Raw genomic sequence first — 21,147 nt, 5'->3', positions numbered from 1 at the left:
TTAACCATAAATTTACTTTATAACAAATTAGTATATTTTATACTTTTCCTTTTACAACATTTCCAACTGACCTATTTATGCCTTGTGGACAAGCTTCACAGGACACTGACTGAACTCCCATTTAACATAATGTGATACAACTCAGCTACTGTCAAATACCTAAATTTTGAGTGTGTTATTCATTTCAATTGATTCTTATTTGCCTGTTGTGAAAATCAGGACATTCTCGGTGAGTAATAAAGGTTTTAGACATACATACCACATCACCAGCTACTTTAGCATGGCTTAGGTTACTGAGCAGGATTTACAGACAGCACTCTCCTGGCTGTGCCTGCCATATATTTTAACGTTATGGTAAAAACAGAAAGTATGACATTATGCTACAGCTGTATCAAATTTTTTTATTGTATTTAGTGTCTTACTCTGGGTTTAATGTCAGGACAGTTTCAGTCAGGTTGAGGAGTGCATTAAAAAATGCTTGTTTTGTTTTTATTTTCTAAAAGTTTTAGTTTAGTTTTTTTGTTTCAGTTTTAGCTTGTCCTGGGTATTTAAGATTCGGAACTGGAATCCACTTCAAAACTGTCTATCAAGCATTTCACAGTGGAAATTACAGTTTTAGTTTAGTTTTTGTGTTTTCAAAAACTGTTGTTTTCATTTTTTACAGCGAATCAATGCACGTCCCTGCTAGTTTTCATTTTCACAATAGTTTTGTTAAGGATAATAATCCTAGAAGCCAGAAGAGACAGAGGTGGAATTCATAGATCTTATTTTGTACATGTGTGACTTTTCACACATATGCAAAATGATTATCATTTGAAATCAATGAAACAATCAAAACATAGACACTTTGCCAAAACTCTGTTGAGCACTACAAGTTTCTCCTTCAGCTGAATAGGATTTTTACCTGTAGATGTAAAGCTTTTCCAACCTCTTAACAATAACAAAGAAAGAACGCATGCGTTGGTAGAGCATGGACAGGTCAGTTGTATACTGGCGATGTGCTCTCATGGACTCTGTGCTCTCATGCAAACTGTAACATGCACAAAATATTTTTCCCTTCTCTTTAAGGATGAAAGGCCCACTGAGCTGTATCTGCACTTAGCCAAGGCTGCTGAGGCTGACAGAGCAACATTCCCACTCATGGAGCAACGTTTGGTCAGTGATCTGTGCACAGCAGTGGATATCAGACGAAGAACTCTTGAGCTCTGAACCCTTCAGTCAAAGGTCATGTTCTGGTTTTTGATGTGCATGTGTGTATATACATTTACAGTCCAGTGTTTCTACTGAAATCAAGAGTATAAATAGAGAATTTGTTCCCTCTTTACTGCATTACCAGCCCCTAATCTTCTAACTCATCCCAATCATGTTCCACCACTGCAGATAACACAGTTCCACTGCTCCACGGCCCAATGCTGAGGAGCACGGTGACTTTAGGCTTGTGTGCTGCTGCTCCAGAGCATCCCATTCTACTGACAATACTTTTCTACGAACATTATACAAGCTGTGTGCGAGAAATTGACACCTGTGTACACCAGCAGGGTGGACCTGCAATGCAGGGGTTTCTAATAAAGTGGCCACTGATTCTGCATGTTTGCATGTGCTCACCTGAAGCCTGCACTTCAGTGACGTACTGCAGCAGCTCCTGTCCCTGGTGGACGACGTGGAAGGTGAGGTTGTTCATGGTGAGAGCTTTATCAGCATGGTGCTGCAGCCGCTGCTCCGCCAGAGTCAAATCTTCTGTGTCAAATTCCCCCATCTGCTGAGACAACTCCTCGTTCCATGACTCCAGGTCCGAGATGACCTACACATAGAAAGATATAAAGAGTGATCAAACACACACAGTGGAGTGTTTTCCTGTCTTTGTGAGGTGTTTCTATGTTCTTCTGTATGACTGTATCTAAGTGCTGCTGTGGTCCGCTTAACCATATCTAACCTTAACCTCAGCAAGCAAAAGACCAGCTTTATCCGCTTTCATTGTTTCTAATAAAAGCTGTATTTTTACTATTAAAAGGGGTATTTCTCCTTGTGGGGAGCACACAAACATCCACACAGCATCAAAATGTTCACGTTTTCCCATCATCCTGAGGACATCCCAAGGAGTCATCAAACTCCCCATTCCATGAGACAGAAGGTTTTTTGGACCTCATCATACGTCTTTACATATTAACGTCACACATACACAGGCTCAAAAAGAAGATCTGGCTCGAAGTTTAGGTCTCAAATGCAAACTCAGCATTACATTGATGAGGGCATGATGACAATGGTAGATAATTAAGTTACATCCTTTAAAAGACATGTCCCTCACCAAGTTGTGACTGAGTTCTCTTTGAATACTCTTTCAACGCGCTGACAATCATCAGATTCATCTGCTTGGGGAAGGGGACTAAAGCACAACCCATAATAAAAAACTGTTCTTTCATACATTTCATGCAATTACACATTTCCACCAGAGAGGTCTCCAAATCCCCAAATCTTACACAGTTTAAGAATATAAGAATATACACTGATTTTGCAAAAATTCTGTATAATTGGTGATAGGAACCTGGTGTCCAAAGCCTATATTGCCTCTAAAGCTCCCTCACAGAAAGTTATTACTGATGTTTGAAGTCTGAGACATTGTGAAGTTTTAATTTAAATTTATTTTTTAAAACAATTTCAATTAAAAAACTTCTTAAAAAAAGTATTTTGTCATGGCAAAGAAATCATGCAGGGTGTTGTAAAGCAAAACAGTTCCCAAAGAAAAAAACATTTAACACTGTTTTACCATTACCAACATAAAGAAAAGAGCTATATCGTGACTCCTAGTTCCTATAACCACTGCTGAGAACAATTCTTTCTCTTTCTTTTTTTTTACATTTCTCTGTAATGGAACAGTTCATATCAAAACCACTCTGAATGAATGTTTACATCTCCACAATTTAATTAAATCAGTGGATTTCTCCATTAAGGCATTTCCAAGCTGGAATTTTCAAATGATGTATAAATAAATACATACATAAATAAATAAGACAGGAGAGGAGGAGCAGGTTTTTCCAGTGACAAAATCTAAATTGATTCAATATCCCAGTGGTTTCCAATCCTCTGTGTATGTGTACACAATTGCGTTCCTCTGGCAGAGAGCTGTTATTATCCTACTCCTCTGCAACACTATTCATTACTACAGCACCATCTTCCCACACCAGAGCCACTACTGCTACACTACACAACTACGATTGTGCAGCCTATCTAACACCAAGTGTTAAGATTTTTAGAAGATTTTTGAGCCAGAAATGTTTTATAAAAAGTATTTTGCCTCTTCTTCAACAGGACAAATAATCCATACTCCACTCTAGCCCGCCAAGGAATTATCACCACTGAGAAGCACAAGTTTGTTACACTTAGAAATTATAATTGAAAAGTCAGAACATTTCTCAAAGAACAACCAAGGAGATTTCAGCACTAACCACCTCACGGTGGGAAAAAAAGGCTACATGAATCACCAAAAACCCAGCCAACTGTCCCAGTGCCAAACTGTTATGTCTCCTCAAATAAAGCTTCACAATGTTCCTACTCAGTCTACAGCACCAGTGAACAGTCTGGACACACCTACGCGCAGAAAGGTGTTACTTATTTTCACTTTGTTCCTCAAGTTTTAGAACAATAGCGAATACATTAAAACTGTGAAATGGCACAAATGAAAATGACATGAAATAAATATTAAAGAAATCAAAACTGTCTCAGATTTTAGACTCTTATATAAAACAGCCCCCTTGTAACTTGTGGCAGCTTTGTGCACTCTTCTCTCAAGCAGCTTCAAGAGGAGCCCCCTGAGATGCTTCTCCAACAGTCCTAAAGTTCCACATATGCTGAGCACTTGCCAGAAAACCACTTGTTTGGGGGGGCACATTAATAAGGAAGTAAACTCATACATAAGCACCAACTTCACTATTTACATTTGTACAAATGTACAGCATTTAACTGTAAGCCTTTAGATATAAAAACATAGATCCAATCTGATATTACTGGCACTGTAGCTTTGCTCGACCTTCTGCATTTGTCCTCAGGCTCTGCAACAATACCTCCCTTGTTGAATGCATAACATGGAGGTTCCAAAGACAAAATGCGGCTCTCAGAGCCTGTAACCCCTTAAACCTTAAGGGCCTGTACGCTCCCCACTCTCATTACTATACATAACAGGTACTTAGTCATTTACAGTTTATAGTTACTGAATAATGTATGAATAACAGATTTGAAGCTCAAATACTGAATAATCAGTGTAAAATTTACGCGTTTAACTCCATTCAGCCTGGAGGAACCTGGAAAACGTACTCTGTATCCCTGCAGCCATGAAGGGTCCGGTCATAGATCTGAAGAAACATCTTTATCACCCAGTTCTTCTAGCGGGGTCCCTAAACCGCACGGACGCTGGGAGACACGTAGCGCAGTAGGTGGCAGGCAGGAAGCACAGTGCTGAGGGTGTGTTTGAGGAGCGTTTAGGGAGACACACACACACATAAAAGCTCACACGCCCGTCCGCATGCCCCGGCGCCGCACTGCTCTGACTGACGGCCGAGTCTCCACCCAGCTCTGAGTAAGTGGCTTAGGCTTTACGGCTTGCTTTCATTTCACTTCTTTTTATTAGTTTTAAACGTGTAAACGGGCATTGCGCTAATCCTCTTATATCGCTAACATTTATCCAAGCTTAGATGGTTTTTGTAACTTGATCCCCCTACAGCGAGCTTATAGACGAGACGGGAAAACACTTTCTCATTCGCCACTCAAAACCTACCCCCTTTTACCTGAGGACCCCCACTGACGGCAGCTCCTATGGCCATGAGCCTGCTCATGAAAACGATAGCACGGGGAGTATTGGGTTACATCAGAGCCATAGATGGATCACAAAAGAGCACAGTCCTTTATGGGATTCAGATTACTCTAGATCAGGTTTCGTATAATGAATAAATAGGTTTGTTAGGCTAAAGTATGCTGGACTGCTGTAGTTGTATCATATGCGCTGACTGTCCACTTTATTACTCTTCTACTCACTGGCCACTTTATGAGCTCACTTACGTTTTATGTCCACTTTATACGTGAACCACTAAAGCTTGCAGCTTATCTGTTCTCATGCAAAGTGGTAGCATTAAAGGGAAATTTTACCAGTTTTCCAACATTTCTGCATAATTAAATGGTTCAAATGTAGCCATTCAGAGTGAAGTGCTCATTCATGTGAGGTGCTCTATTCTAGAAACCATTTAAAACTTTACCTAGTCAGAACTGTTTACAGTGGTGTTGATGGAAAGCAGCATCTGAAGAGTTCAATGTTTCTAAAAGCTACACCACTGAAGGTTACTGCATGAATGGTTATGGTTTTGGCATAAAATATATTTTTAAATATCATTCATGGTGGAGAGGTAAATGCTGGATGTTTTAATGCAAAATCCTATTTTTTCAGTGTCTGTCCACAGATGCTGTTGGCTTGAATGTTTTGTAGTGCACCACTCTTAACCTGGCAGTGACACTGACGCGGTGAAATTCCTGATACAATGTTGTATTGAAAATGGTCCACCACTCAAATAAAATCAGTAACGTCTGGCCGAAGGTCCTGCGGTCAGAAACTGACAAATGAGGTAGTGGGTAGCAGGTAGCAGGTTCTAATATAGTCTCTGTTTTTAGAGTCTGGGCATAGTACCTAAAGAGGGATGAATCAAGGGTTGGAAAAACACTTTCTGGCTATTAGCTAAATTTAGTCACCTTTGTAGACATCTCATCAGGTTTTCAAGGTCTAAACATCCAGAAGATGATCTTTCACAGTTTAGACCATGCACATTTTACAGCTAAAGGTGTCAATTGGGTGAACACACAAATCAGCTCAGGTTAAAAACAGCCACAGACATCGCAGCCTTGGTGATGCTGTTTTTGGACTCACATCGATTGCATCCCTCTCGAAGATGCGGAGCTGCAGGAAGAGCTCCAGTTTGATCTTTCTCTCCTGGAAGAGCTCCTCCATGCGGGCCTGAGCCTCATCCAGCTGCTGCAGAACACTCTCAATGTGGGCCATGGAGCTGTTGTGAGGCGTCTTGTTACTGGAGATGGCCGAGTCTCTGCAAGAGAAGAATGCAGCTGTTAAAAGAATATTCAAAGTGTTTTTCTATCTAATCTCTTTGTGTTGCATCTGTATTGGACCATCAGTTACCACAGACAATAATCTGTAGTTTCAAATTTGTGCTATATAGTCAAACACAGTGATGTCCAAAACTATCACACCACATTGACAATCTGGGATATTTCTATTTAAACTTAGAAATAAGCAACAGAAAGATTAAGAATTTTGAAAAAATTAAAACAAAGTTATCACAAGTAAAACAAAAACGAAATATTGAATTTTACACTACTTCTAGGTCACTGTTCAAATTTAAGCAGATTTGTGACACCCAACCCTGTTAAAGCCTTTGTATAAAAAGGTGTGTTTGAGTCTCATCTCTTCCACTAAAGCTCATGGATTTGATCTATACTCAGTATATACTCACTTTCAGTACTGGTCTGGTGAGGTAGCGCACAGTGATGTTTATGTACCTGAGCTGCTGGATGAGGTCCTCTCCCTCCTTGATGACGTTGACGGTGACCTGCAGGGTGGTCTGCTGCTGCTGGCCAAAGCGCTTGATTAGGTCCTGCACCGCCTCTACAGACTCTGCATACACATCGTCCAGCAGCTCCTTCTGCAGCTCCTCCAGCCACGTCCACAGCTGCACAGGGAATCACTATGTTAGCAGAAGGAGTGGCACAACTAGTTAACTAACCCAGCAGTTCTCAACTTCAGTCTTGGGGACCCACTGACCGCTCTGAACGCTCAAATGTTCTCATCAACAACAACGATTCATCAAGAGGTAATGGCAAAGAAGTTATCATTACACTTTAAGCCAATGATACTCAATGAAACACACACACTGGCTAACAGTCCCAGTAAGTTTCTCAGGTTCAACTTGAGCACTAAAAGAAATAAGAAAACATCTGAGATAAAAAAGAGCTGATAAGGAGAAAAAGCTTAAAGATAAAGTTTTTTTGTGGCGTTATTGTTATGCCACTTGTTTAGCTTGAGGTTGGACAACTAGAAGGAGTGGATCTGTCTAACAAAGCAAGTTCAACTTAGACAGGCTTTCCGATTACCTTTCAGCTTCAGAAAACCTAACAAGCACAGGCATGGTTACATTGTTACATAACAGCAGTTAACAACTTTCTCTGTTAATCCAGGTTTAGATTTCAGGCTCTGATTAATCCCGTGCATGTATGTGTTTATTTAGTTTAGACTTGCGGTAGTCATTGTTATTAGTCAGCCTTTAATTTTACAGTTTGGGCACCCAAGAAAATCTTGCTAAGTGCCCTCAAAAGGCTAAAGCAGGCCCTGAGGATGGAAAATAAACTCCTGAATATAAAAATATATGTGCTTACATAATATAATGCTTGATTAGCTTTTAAGTGGCTTTTAAGAGTCCAAATGGGATAACGAACAGTGCCATTGGGTGAAGTTGAAGGATGAGGGTACGTTGCTGTAGCTGTTGGAGTATAGTAAAAGTTCTGACAGTCTACAGAAGATTACAGAAGTTTTTTATCCCTTGGCAGAATTTATATCATAGATATCAGTAGCTGCAACTTTAGGCTCAATCCTGGGCACAAACAAATGCAGCTGCATTAGGAGGTAAAGCAAGCTTCTGCTAATCTAATAAATCTAGCCTTAATTTGATGCTTCATTTTGAGGCCTAGATGGACTCAAGTGGACTAATGCATAAAGGCCAGCAGTAAAGATGGGCTGGGCAGACGTGGTGATCTAGTGAGACTAGGCTTTCCGGCCGCTGTTGTTTTCTCAATGGCCTGGTGGAGGGTGAGCTCACAGGATTAGCCATCTGCCTGTGCTGGCATGGCAAACACAGCCAAACTCATTTCCCAGCAAGCCCAACACTGCCTCTCCAATCCACCCCGTAGTCCTTCTCCATCTCAACCTCTCTCATTTTCCATCACTAATACACACACACACCTTGCTCTGAACCTGAAGCCTCTGCAACCGCTCTGCTAGCAGATGGATAACACAGCAGCATATGGGCACAATAAAGAAAGCATTGTTTTGTCCTATCAAATATGGCATTGTAGATGATACATAATCATCAGCACTACGTCTGCATGGACTACAAACATGCGCAAGAGTTCAGCATCCATCTGTGCTCCAGTGGTCTGAGGTTTGAGGGAACGCTGCTGTTTCGGGAAGAACGAGGGCTGCTTTTCTCTGAAAATTGAGCTAGTTAGTGGCCAACAGCTGTACAGCATGCTGCAGAGTTGTGGAGTAAAACAATGAAATTGAACTCTTCTGACAAGAAGGCAACAGAGTGGGAGCACAAGCTTATTTTCCAAATTCCTGGTGGAGAGGATGTTATTGTGATGGGGCAGATTTACTTATGATAAAAAACCTGACTTTTTTTTGCAATTTTAAAATAAGGTGGATGTAGTATGTAAACATCGTTTACAAGTTTGAAACCAACTGGTTCTAACACCAAACAGGCCATATATAAGAACTATACTTTAAAACAAACAGTTTTAAATTTATTGTTTTAGTTATATCACAAAATCAAAGCATGTACATGTACCTGCCTATTAAGCCTACGGTCGTTTAGCTCCGCCCATTCTTGTTGAAGTTATAGGGAGTGTTTCAGCCCAAACTGCTTTTTGAAACAGGCACAAAACAGCACGGCCAATAAGAACAGAGCTTATTTACATATATCAGTTTTAACAAATATAGACTGTTTAATTCTACAGGAATGGTATGAATATGTTTAAGTAAGAATAAATTATGTTTTTCAGTAGATAAAACCACACAAACATTATAGGTGCGGGGGAGAGTGCAAGACAAATGAAGAATATGGGCCCTTTAAAACAGGGCTGTGAACTGTGGTCTGATACTGTAAACAAAGAGCATCAGCTAAAGTCAAGTAATTTGTGTCAGAGGGACGAAATCCCAATCTGTACAGTGTAAGGGTCACTCCAGGACTGCAATGAGAACCTGAGTCTTAGTCATGCTAACAGGCAGGCACTCCTGATCTCCCCTCACCTCTTTGCCGTGGGTATGGAAGGCCACGGACATGTCCAGCAGAACTTTGCGCTGCTCCACTCGTCTCACGAAGTCCTGGATGCGGTCCTCTAGCTGGTGGGCGGCCTGATAGATCTCCTCTGGGTCACACTCGCCTGTCTGAGCCAACTGCTCTGCAGCCTCCAGCAGCTTATCAGCGTTGGTGTATGTGTTCTAAAAGAGATCCAAACAGACACAAATCACAGCAGCCAGACAGTCCAGGATTTCCACAAGTGCAGATCTTCAGCTCCTTATACCTAAAAAGATTTGATTACAAGGAGTGACTGTCTTGGAATCTGTTTGCAAGAAATGAAGATGTTTTAACCAATTGTCTACATAACATTAGCCAATTTTCAATTAGTTCTCTCTTGAGGACAAAAAATATCAACAATGAAAAAGAAGAGTCCATCTCAAATAAACCCCTTACACTACTTAAGGATTCAGACATTTTCTACGGTGTCTCAATGGCAAAAAGTTCCAAAAAGCTAGCCTGCAGCCAACAAAGGTGGGTCCTCAGTAGCACTATCCTATAAGGACCCCTTCGTTTGTACACAGGCCCGGATCATCCCATGGGTTTTATGTGCGCATGCCCAGGGGCCCAAACAATCGCGTATAAATGTAAAGAGCTGTTTTGACTCACTGTGAACTGTGACTGAATATGACCATGATTGAATCTGATTCGATTTGGTTATTTTGGTACGATTCAGCAGTGTTCTTTAAAATACACTGAACCCACAAATGTGATTGTGTATGGAGTAGTGGAATATACAGTAAAACACAACACACTATATCCATCTTTTAACTTTTATGCCTAAGGAGAGGAATTATTTATTTCCTCCAAAATCAACACAGTTGAATATGATGCTTCAGATCAATACATTGCTATGGTTCTTAAAAGAAAAGCAGATAACAGGGAGGATGTTTGGTGGTCACACGTTTGAATGAACAAAGTCATAATTTCTGCATGGTTCTCCACAGCTGAACTTATTCTCCTCACCTGTGCCACTTCCTCGAAGTCCTCATGGCGCTTCTGAAGAGCCCTGGCTCTGTGCAGAGACTTCCCCACACCTGTGTGCTTACTGAGGAACGCCTCACCATGGTTTTCGATCCAGTCCAGAACCTGCAGAAGGAACGAGAAGAGTAGTTATTTAAGAGTTATTTGCAGAGATCATCAGAACCTGATGAAAGAGCCTGGAGATGATGAGCTGATTACAGTCAGACAGCACTGTCTTAAAAGTCGAACAAGAAAGCTGAAGTCTTCGGGCACCAAGACGAGTCTGTAAACAAATTTCAGGTCAATGCCTGCACTTGCTCTAAAAAACCAGGAGGGGGCGCTTTGGAGCAACACAAGCCACTGCGACATCACACTCACAGTGAAGTCATCCTCCTCATCCAGACAGGCCTCGCACTGAATGTAATTGATGCTCACGACTTTAGGGGCTCATAAAGCTGCAATCAGTATCACAGACATGCAGTGCTTGAGAAAAGGCATAAGACTGTGACTGTGTCTATGTACAGTACCTGACAGAAGAATATTACTGTATATTTTTGTATCTATAAATGTATATTCTTCAGAACAGCTTTAGCTTAAAGGGGAATTCCTCATATTTCCACATAATCAAATCATTAGCATGTAAACCAAGTCGCTCAGAGTGGTTTGGTGTGAAATGCACCGTTCTAGAGAAACTCACACAGTCAAAATTGTTCACAGTGATGGTGATAGGAACCAGACGTCTAAAGAGTTTACAAGAGTCTAAAAGCTCCCTCACTGAAGGTTATTACACAAAATGATTATGAATATGCTGCCTAAAGCCTGAGACATTATTTTGTAATAGTTCTGCAATAAGCTTTGCCTGAAACAAACAAAACAAATTTCCCTTTAAATGCATGAAAGCTTATCACTAAGACAAAAATAAATCATGACATTAATACATATGTATGAATTATTTCCAAACAAGTAGTGTTACGCAGCCAACAATGTCTCAGCACGTGCGTATCTTCTTCACTCCTGCTGGAAAAAAGCATTTCAGGTGGTTCTTCATAAAGCTGCTTAGGAGAACACCGAAAGAATACGCATCAAAAATTACGGGGGCTCTGAAGAATTTAATAGATATTTTGATTTGTTTAACACTTTTTTGATCAGTGCATAATCCCATTATGTCATGGCTTCGGTGTCTTCACTTGTATTCTAAAATGTGGAAAACAGAATAAAGAAATGAAAATGAAAAGACCCCTCATGAGAAACCGCTCAACCCTCTGACTGGTGCTGTATGATATCAAGTCTCACTGTACAGAATATTTATGCATACAGGAATTCAAAGCCTTTGAATATGCTCTTCCCCCTTTAGGGAAAGCACTTGTCAATGTTTTACTCAGCACGTTCTTATGAAAGAGCCTACACACCATGGCTTAAACCTAAAGACGTTTTTCATTTCACATGGAAAAGAGCAGCTTCCTTCCTTTCTCCAAAATCTCACCATGCTGCTGCAGCACGCACACATACACACCTAGCTCTGTGACTCATACATTATTCACTATAGCACCTTTGATCTGCTTCAGCCTGGCACACGCCGTTCTCAGCGTCTCCGCGCGTGCACACACACACACACACACACCACACACACACACACCACACACGTTCATTTGTTACACAAATCCATACAGAGGACTCCTCTGCCTGCAGGACTTTATGGGGCATACCCTCCACACACCTCCTACCCAACAATGTAACCATGGTAACCTCTAAGGATACCCTGAGAGGGAGGAGGACAAGAGAGGAGGGGGGGAGACAGAGAGAGACAGACAGACAGACAGACAGACAGACAGAGAGAAAGACAGAAAGGAAGGGAGGGAGGGAGAGGGAAAGTGAGCAAGAGAAAGGGAGAGAGAAAGAGAGAGGGAGAGAGATACAGGGGGAGAGAGAGACTTCAAAAGAATAATTTGGTGAAAAAATCAAAAGTGTACATTTTCCTCTCATTTTAAATGTGGCCAGTCAGCAAAGACATGTTTGGTCTTGGAAGTTTGCTTCTAGTTTTGCACTGGGAAAACGAGGCTAATGTTAGGCTAAAGCAAAAGTAGCTCACACCACTTACCATGTTACATCATGATTTTCACAAGCAAGAAAACAAGCAAGCTTTCTGGAGATTATTTAACAATTCAAAATGCTTCTCAAAATGTGAGAGGCATCATTCTGAAGAAACTTATTTAGTCAGAATTGTTCACAGTGGAGGTGATAGGAACCAGGCGTCCAAAGTTTTTTAATACATCTAAAAGCTCCCACACAGAAAGCTATTAGATGTAGATTGAAATTGTCATTGCTTAGTACAAGTACAAGGCAACAAAATATAGTTAGCATCTATCGGAAGGCCAAAAGCAGCACTATTTAAACTAGTTAAAGAACAGTCTATTTTATAATAATATTTAGTATAGGTACTATTACATTAAATGCTTACAAATGTGCTGCCTGAGGCCTGAAACACTGTTCTGTGATAGTTCTGAGAAAAGCTTCTGGTCTAAAAAAAATTTTAAACACACCCATGGCAGAGAGGTACAAGCATTGTATTGCATTCTTCCTGAAGATTTTTTTCAGACTTAACACTATTTTACCATCATCAAGATTACATTAAACCAAATTTCTATATTTGCGCTGTATACACTGTGGCCCCTGGTTCCTATCACCACCACTGTCAAGAAATCTGTAAGTAAAGTTAATAAGTTTCAGTAAAATTCTCTACAATGAATCCTTTCACATCAAATCATTCTAAAGGACTTTCAACTTTCAAGTTTATCAAATAAGTAGAATCATTAAAAACAAACAACATTCACAACATTAATTAGAAATGATAATTAATAATTCTGATAATATTATATTATACATCATTAAGCTTACACAATGAACATGATGTGAAAAACACAAAAATGATTCAGAATGCATTTTTTTCACAGCAAAACTATACTCATCAGACACAATGCATTTTTTTTTCGTCTTTTGCACGGCAAAAAAAAACAGACATAACATATATCAAAAATATATATTAGCAGAATATACAGCAACTATGACAAAAAAGGTTCTTTGTTTCTCACAAAACGGACAAACTGTGATGCTGTGCAGGGCGCTTTCCACTTTGGAAATGCAAAAAGAGAGCGGAGAGTTTCTCCACCTCATTTCAAGAGCTGAAACTTTACCATGGCTTCCACTCACAGCTCAGATCTCAGCTGAGTTTGAGCTGATTTTGGACATGCAGCTCCACACTAGATAAAGCACAAAACAAATGGGTTGAATGTACAAATAAGAATCAATTCTTTGCTCCCAGCAGAACGGACAGACAGAGACACTGGACTACTTCGGAAAAGTGAAAGTAGCGTGAAGAGCTTCATCGCTTCATTCAGAAGCTGAAACTGAGTTCTTACACATTTAACATGATGTTTGTAGCCCATTTTGAGTCCAGTTTGATCTGCTTTGGGAGATTCTGAGCCTTTCAGCATTAGTGACAAAGTTCTATTAGCTGGAACACAGCTGCTCCGTCAGCTTGGTTGTTGCCATGCCAACAGAGATGACCATGATTGGTCACTGCATTTTTTTCGTGAGCAAAAGTTAGCAAAAAAAACAGAGGGCAAACAATGTCACATTTTCGCCATCCGAAAAAACATGTTTTTTGTGCAAGATACCGTCTGTTATGCAAGTGCTCATATTAATATATTTATTCATAAATCACATTTGTAAAAGCCTTTATTCTTATAGAATATTAAATTTGATACTCCTACTAGTGTTTTTCGTTGGTCAATTTTAATAAATAACAGTATGTTAGCTGTGGGCTATATGAAGAAAACAGTGTATCACAATACTTGAAATTTTCACAACACGTATCATATTTTGACAGACAGACATAGAGCGCTGGTGCGAATAAAACAGTATAAAATAAAACAATAAGTACGTTTCACACATTGCACTACACAAAATTCAATTAAACAGGACTAATTACACTCTCTTTGTAACGAAGCATGCAGCTGGTCAGTGTTTCTAAGAACGGACAATATCCACGATATACCCAGAAATGCGTATTGGGTATCACGATAATGCTAAAATATCATTATATTGCCCACGCTTATAGTATGTCACACAGTGTCAGTAACCACATAAGCAAGTTTTCTGGAGATTATTTAACAATTCAAAATGGAGGTGAGGTTGTGATGAGTTAAACATGCAGTTTTCGTGATCTTAATTGGAGACATTTAAGCTTCTATTTCTTGTTAGCTACGTCTCATTTGCTTCAGCACAAAACTAAAGAAGCAAACATGTCTTTGTTGACTGACCAATTGTAAGAGGACAATTGTATACATTTGATTTTTCAGCAAACTATTCCTTTAACCTGAGAGAGAAGAGCCAGTAGCTATCGTTACATCTTTCAGAGGTGCTTGGTAAAATAGGGTACATTTTTCATTTAGGACGCCTATGAGCCGCTACAATGATTAGATGCCTCGCATTCCCCTGAATCCCATTCATACGCTCTCATTATTCCAAACTCAGTCGAGCAGCAGAAGCCTGTTTCAAATAGATAAGTAAGAAACTTATTTGACATTCATCATCCGCGGGCCTCCGAGGGCCTTCTGACACGGCAGTTTGTTACCCAAAGACTACTGACAATCAGACAGCGAGGACAGAATAACAATGACCTGAGCCAGGGACCCGAAGCATCTATATAACACAGCTATTGATGTCCAGAAAACCACAAAAGCAGCCATATCAGTTCACTCCTGATGTGCCCTGACCAGTTGCAACTGAGCCAATTAATTCTAAAAATTTGTAAAAGTTTGTGATGTCAGATATAGGGATGTCACTATCTGCTGTATCGTTTATAAGTGAACAAACCATGTACAGCCTTTAAAATATTCAAAATATTTTACTAAAAAAGACAAACTAGGAAGCCTTTAAAAAGACTTTAAAAAATATATGAACAGAAACACTGTGTGGCAAAAAGCATTTAAATGGATGTGTTTATCAGGCTCTGTTTCTTATTGAGTTTTATCACGTAATCATGACCACTTTTTCCCCCAGAAAGGCTTGTGGATTGGCTGACAGCACTGGGAAGGTGGGGCCTACCTGCTGGACGTCCTGCTGGAAGACGCAGAGCTGCAGGCGCTGGTGGAGGCGGAGCTTGCGGTGCTGCCAGATGTTCTCCAGCTGCCGCTGGTGGTGCAGCACCTCGTGAATGATGTCCAGCACATGGTTGACAGCCTTCGAGTAGTTGGCTGAGGCTGTCAGCGAATCGGCACTGCCGGGGGTCAAAGGGCGCTGGAGTTTGTCCAGCAGGGCCTTCCCGTCTTGACTCACCTGCAAAAGTCCACACCGAGGGTTCAAAAACACTCAGGTCTGAGTTAATTCCAACACTACACTGATCGCAAACCTGCCTCTTTGGCTTGTAACTGCAATTTTCTATATGTTAGCATCAACCTCATACTTCAGAACCCAGGCTTATTAGAGTTGTTTTGCTATATACTTTACTATGCATAATTATTTAAAAGTAATTAGAATAAATTACATTTGATTAACCTTGACTGTTAACAGGTTTGAGTCTGCATTTCTGCCTTTTTTTTGCAACAAAAAATGACAAAAAAAATTCAATTCAAATTTAAATCACAATATAATATCTCATTTTCTACGTACACTTGTTTCAATGACCTGCGAGTGAGAAATAATGAATATAAAAAATGAATAAGAAAGATATTTTAAACACATGCTTTGGTAATATCTGGTAATAACTGCAGACAACAGTGAAGGAAACATAAGTAAAAGCTTCTACAACTGAGCTATTTAAATGAACCCATGAAGCTGCAAAAGTTCAGAAGAAGGCAGAAGGGCGGTACCTCAGAGTAGGCAGCCATGATGTGCTCGTACAGGCCTTGGTGGTGGTGGATAGTGTCCTCCAGGTCCTGCAGCTCTGAGGGCAGCTCACCCTCTCCGCACGCCTTACACCATGGCTCCACGTTACTCAAGTACTGGAACACAGAGAGAGACGGGGTTGGCCTGAGACAATCTTGAGAATGGGCCAGCAGGATGCTAGACGCTAGCACGCTAAGAAAAGACTTTTCCCATGTAATACATTACAGTAAGAAGACAGCAGTAGGAGGGGAAAAAAATTTGAGTAGCCTCCTTCTACAGGTCATCTAGTAATGGAAATCAACTCAGATATTTTTGATTAATATACTCAAATAAAATACATCTGCTCCATTAACTCTGTTACCAATTTAATTAGGACACTGTTGGCTCTCTTTGTGCTAAACATTTAGCTGCTAGTGAGCAATGAGGGGTGAAGGGAAGGGGTTAGAAACCCCATCTGTGAAACCAATTCACTCTTGAAGATGCCAGGTAGAGATAAATATCTGAAATGCCCATGCCTACCCAACACATTCAATGTTCTGAGAGACCTCCAAAACTTGAAATTTTACTTTATGGCTACTGTGAACAGGAGGTGAACTACAAGTCAATACATATTTGCTGTTTGTTGAACAGGTTTGATTCTACTGATGTTGCATGACTGACTCCTTGGTTTTGGCCTGTAGTATAACTGATAATGAAGTTGCCTCCTGAAATACCATTAAACAGCTTTATCAGTATGACAATATTGACAATGTCTATCTATGGCTGATTCTCGCAATGGGAAATGATGGTCCATTAGATATTACTGAATGGCCAGGGAAGCTTCATTGCTGCCCAGCTGCTTAAGAACCAGCCAGTCAAAAGCTATTCAAGCATTTCAGGAAGAAAAAAGGAGTGGACTCAGCCTGAAAAACCCAGCCACCGGAAAAGCTACCCATCACTCTGTTTATTACGATAGCTAGAAGCTGTGATAAAGACAAATAGAGGAGATCCAATGTATAGTTCAATTTGGCCGAGAGACACACTGCTAATATACGCCAGCCTATTTTTGTCTTTTCTAATGGGAGGCAAAGGATGGGGAGAACAAAGAGCACATCAACCTAATTATGATGCTGACAACAAGCAATTACTGTTCAAAGAGAATGATAAAGGGAGAGAGGAGGGAAGAAATCGTCTCGTTCGCCATCTCTCTAAGCCTCCCCTCTCAGGAATACGCTTCTAACAGAAGCTACATTTTAACTTGCAAGACCCAACAAATCAAACATGGTGTGCATTTGAATTAGGTTGTCCTCATAAAATCTCTAAACTACTTTTGTCCCTTGATAGACGACTACAGAACTGCACTGCGCACTTACAGTTAGGCGATATGAACTCAAATTTGCATCACAATGTTTTACAACCTCAAAAAATATCACAATAGACAAAATAATAATAATGACATATGACAGTTATGAATCTAAAAGCTGAATAATCAAAGCTAAAGCATAATTTTGTTAGTGAAAACTGACCATCCAAAGTATTAAACTGCTGTGTTCACATTACATTTTAAAGCTGGCTTTGCACAGTGAAACTCTCATGCAACTTGTGTTGCATAATTTAAAGCATTTTGCAACTCATATAAAACTCAGCCTCAAGAGCTGCAGGTGGTTCAGTCTGGCAAATCAAGTTTCATCAAAAGCACAGATAACAAATCACATGATCATGTTGAAAGACAAATGACTGATTTCACCAGATCAGCGGACAAGAAAATAAAACAGAAGATTGTTTATTGTGTGGTTGAAAAGGACAGCCCCCCAGGTTTTGACTTCTTTGGGATCCAATTGGTGAAAGTTATTATAGAAGAGCAGACCAAAATAATATCTTATGCTTTTAGGAGAGGATAAGAGAGACATCAAGTGGGCTAGAACCGTAACAGCTCTTAAACATTCCTTTTCAAAGGCTTAAGATACTCTCAACAGATAAAAACTCAAATATATAGTAAAGATCCCTACATATATAGATTATGTTGCAGGCAACCCACAGCATGCAACTGGATGCATGAAAGTTTTACTGTGTAAACTGAGCCTAATGGCCTAGAAATAGCCAGTAAAAAGTAATTATAAGCAACTCTGACCATTTACTTACCTACATGCCTATTTGCATGTGTTTTTTTTATTATTTAGAATAAAAATATTTCCTTGAAGCAAAATTTGGGTCTGAAAGGGTTAAATGCTCTGGTGCTATATGACATCACTGGCCAACTGTCTTTGAACAATACCACCATATTCAACCAGACTCCACAGGAAACATAAAACTCAAACACGCACAGTAAAATGGTTCTTGAATGTCTGTTACAGGCTTTAATTGACCATGTTTAAGGTATTAAGGTTTATTAATTACTTTCCAAATTAAAGTTATCATTTATACATATGTATCCATCAGAAAAGTACTCAAAGTACAGAAATAAAGTATTATTTATTATGGTTTATTTTGGATTTTTTTTAGAAGACAGCGTGAAGTCTTCTAGGTACAGACTGCATGAGTTTCCACAACTGAGCTGTCTCTTTCTGTCTTTCCATAACCTAAATACATTTTTCACACTTGATTTTGGAATTTTCAATGTAACTGCATTTATTCTCACAGACGTTTTGCACAAGAAACTATACTGACAGATTAATACAACTCAAGTTTTCTAAAGAAATATCTTTCAGAATGTTACAGAAAATAATAAGGTGCCCCAAGGACTGCACCTCCCACCTCCACTGTAGCGGTGTTTCCATTTCCTCCCCATATACAGTAACAGATCTCTGTCTTATGTTCTCTTTGAAGTCTGAACACCTGCACCATCTTTTCAAGTATGATCTTGATGGTATCTGTATGTTTTTTTAGCAGATGGCTACATACTGGTAGCCTTTATGAATATGAAACACAAGAGATATGAGCTTTACAGACTTCTGTAAAAACAAGCCCTTATAAGAACCTACACTCTCAGGCTGCTTTATGAGAAATCTCAACTTCAGGGGTGTTCAACTTAAACCTGAAGGACTAGTTACATCAAATGTCTTGCTTACAAAAGTCTGGATAAACAAACTAGCATAAGTGTTTGTTTAAAAAAAAAAGCAGAAAATTAGTTTTTAAAAGAACATTCTAAAAAAACTTACAAAAAATTAAAAACCAACCAACAAAAGAAAGAATCCTGTCTTTTCATTAGGCACAACAATAATATAAAAATAAAACTGAAGGAACATAAACAATAATAAGGGCTATTCTTAATGAGCACTTGCACTGTCAGGGAATGGACAACTCTGATTGATCTTTCATGTTGAGCTTTGGGTTCACTATATTTGTCCTTAAATAAACTGTAACACAGGACTGCTACAGAAGCCGTGCTGGCTCATGTTCATGTATATCACTGACCACTCTATGCGCTATAGATTTCCAGTTTCTAATCACAGAGATGCTCTTGATTGGTATGTTTGGATGGCGCATTATTATTTATTTATAGATATCCTTTCTGTTTATGTTGCCTTATGCTGGATAAGTCCATGGTGCATTAGTGGTGTGTCACCTGGTCTGTTTTTTGATGGAAGTTGGCCGACATCTCCAGCAAGGTGCTCCTCTCGTCCAGCGCAGCGGCGAAGGCCTTCCACTCCTGCTCCAGCTGTCCCGACACCTGCTGGATCTGCAGAGCAGCATAGTGACCGGCCTCCAGCAGCCGGTTCCCAACCGACATGATCCGACTGATATTCACATACACGTTCTGCAGAGAGAACAAAACCACAGCACACTGAGTATTAAGTAGTGGTAGGAAACGTTATGCTCTCGTTATCATGATACAGTCTATTGTCTGAGTATATCATGGGTGTCATCACTGAATAACTGCATCTAAAAGACAGATTTACACCAATGACAGAGAGCCTGTAAACAAAAGCAACCAGTGTGTAATAACCGCATAAACTGATAAATTGCACAGTAACAATTAGCTGATTGTCTCCAATGGAAGGCACTGAGGCAAGATGTAAGCATGAGTTCAAACCGCGTGTGAAACCACACTAAATGATGCAAGACCAGGCAAAGGCAAATTGAACCATGACATTTATACTGGAGAAAAAAACAGAAACACGTTTGTATGAGTTGCACCTGCAAAATACAATGATTTCCTAAGCAAATGATATTTACATAGGAAAAAAAAACTCATCACATTCATAAAGAACAGTTAGGAAATGGAGGGGAGGAAGCTGTGCTGTGTCACTGTGCTTCAGATTTGATAAGTGAATTTAAAGGAACGTGCTGGTTTAGAAGAAAACGAAAGAAAGCTCAGCTTTGACCTCTGTATGTGAGTGTGTGCAGATGATACTCCTTAACCACTATAACAGGATCACTCTCTCTCTCTCTGTCTCTCTCTATCTCACACACACACTTTGCAGAGGTCAGAAGGATCTGTGTTTATAGCATTTATTTATTTGTGTGTGTGTGTGTGTGTGTGTGTGTGTGAAAACATCACAAGTCAGGGAGGGGGGTTCTATAGAAGGTTTAGGGTTCAGTCAGTGGTTTTTCTTTTTTTTAAAAGCTTTTCATGCTGCTTTGAGGATCATGTACAGAAATGTCCACATTGTAGGAATCTGTTACACACAAACAAAACACACCCATTCAAATCTGTGACCCAAGACGAAATCATGACCAAGTCTAGATCTGGACTAAACTGTGACCAAGTCTAGCTCTAAAATAAAAAAAAGTTTCTTCACTGACAGAATCCTCACTGACAAAGCTACTGGTATAATTTACAGTGGGGACAGGTGTGACAGTGGGAACATGCCCACTATTAAAATTCAGTAAAATTCAGAACCCTCCCAGTTTTCAGACTTAGTGAGGGTGAGGGGAAATGACAAACATGGTAAAATCACTTTTGCTGCCCAGCTCTAGTAATCCAAAAAAAAATAACAGCATTGTAATGTGGATCGATTGTTAAAAAATCTACCTACACCACCAGTGATTTCCACAGATTTGAAAAAACTTTGGTACTGAGATGGGGGGCATGGAGAAACACAGGCTCCAAAGCAGGGGTGCACATCTCCAGTCCTGGAGGTCCAGTGTACAGCACAGTTTGGTAGTTTCCCTACCCAAGCACACCTACTAAACCAGGGAATAAACAGGTAAGTGTTTGAGCAGGTAAATCCTAAAGCAGCCACTCCAGCACAGG

The 21,147-nt window shown here is 39.9% G+C and overlaps 1 protein-coding gene across 1 annotated transcript in view; it reads right to left on the bottom strand.

Annotated features, from left to right (window-relative positions):
- triob (trio Rho guanine nucleotide exchange factor b) overlaps positions 1-21,147 on the bottom strand; it is a 183,585-nt gene that overhangs the window by 81,225 nt on the left and 81,213 nt on the right. Inside the window, exons 8-15 of the mRNA XM_036590656.1 lie at positions 19,516-19,707; positions 15,956-16,087; positions 15,192-15,422; positions 10,089-10,211; positions 9,074-9,265; positions 6,553-6,722; positions 5,906-6,080; positions 1,606-1,801 (exon numbers count right to left, since the gene is read on the bottom strand). Coding sequence (XP_036446549.1) covers positions 1,606-1,801; positions 5,906-6,080; positions 6,553-6,722; positions 9,074-9,265; positions 10,089-10,211; positions 15,192-15,422; positions 15,956-16,087; positions 19,516-19,707 — 1,411 coding nt within the window. The remainder of the gene's footprint in view (positions 1-1,605; positions 1,802-5,905; positions 6,081-6,552; positions 6,723-9,073; positions 9,266-10,088; positions 10,212-15,191; positions 15,423-15,955; positions 16,088-19,515; positions 19,708-21,147) is intronic.

This window comes from Colossoma macropomum, unplaced genomic scaffold (assembly GCF_904425465.1).
Source record: "Colossoma macropomum unplaced genomic scaffold, Colossoma_macropomum, whole genome shotgun sequence".
In the NCBI taxonomy this organism is placed as follows: domain Eukaryota; kingdom Metazoa; phylum Chordata; class Actinopteri; order Characiformes; family Serrasalmidae; genus Colossoma; species Colossoma macropomum.
Note: the sequence above shows the minus strand (reverse complement) of the source record. Positions and strands in the feature narration are given on the sequence as shown.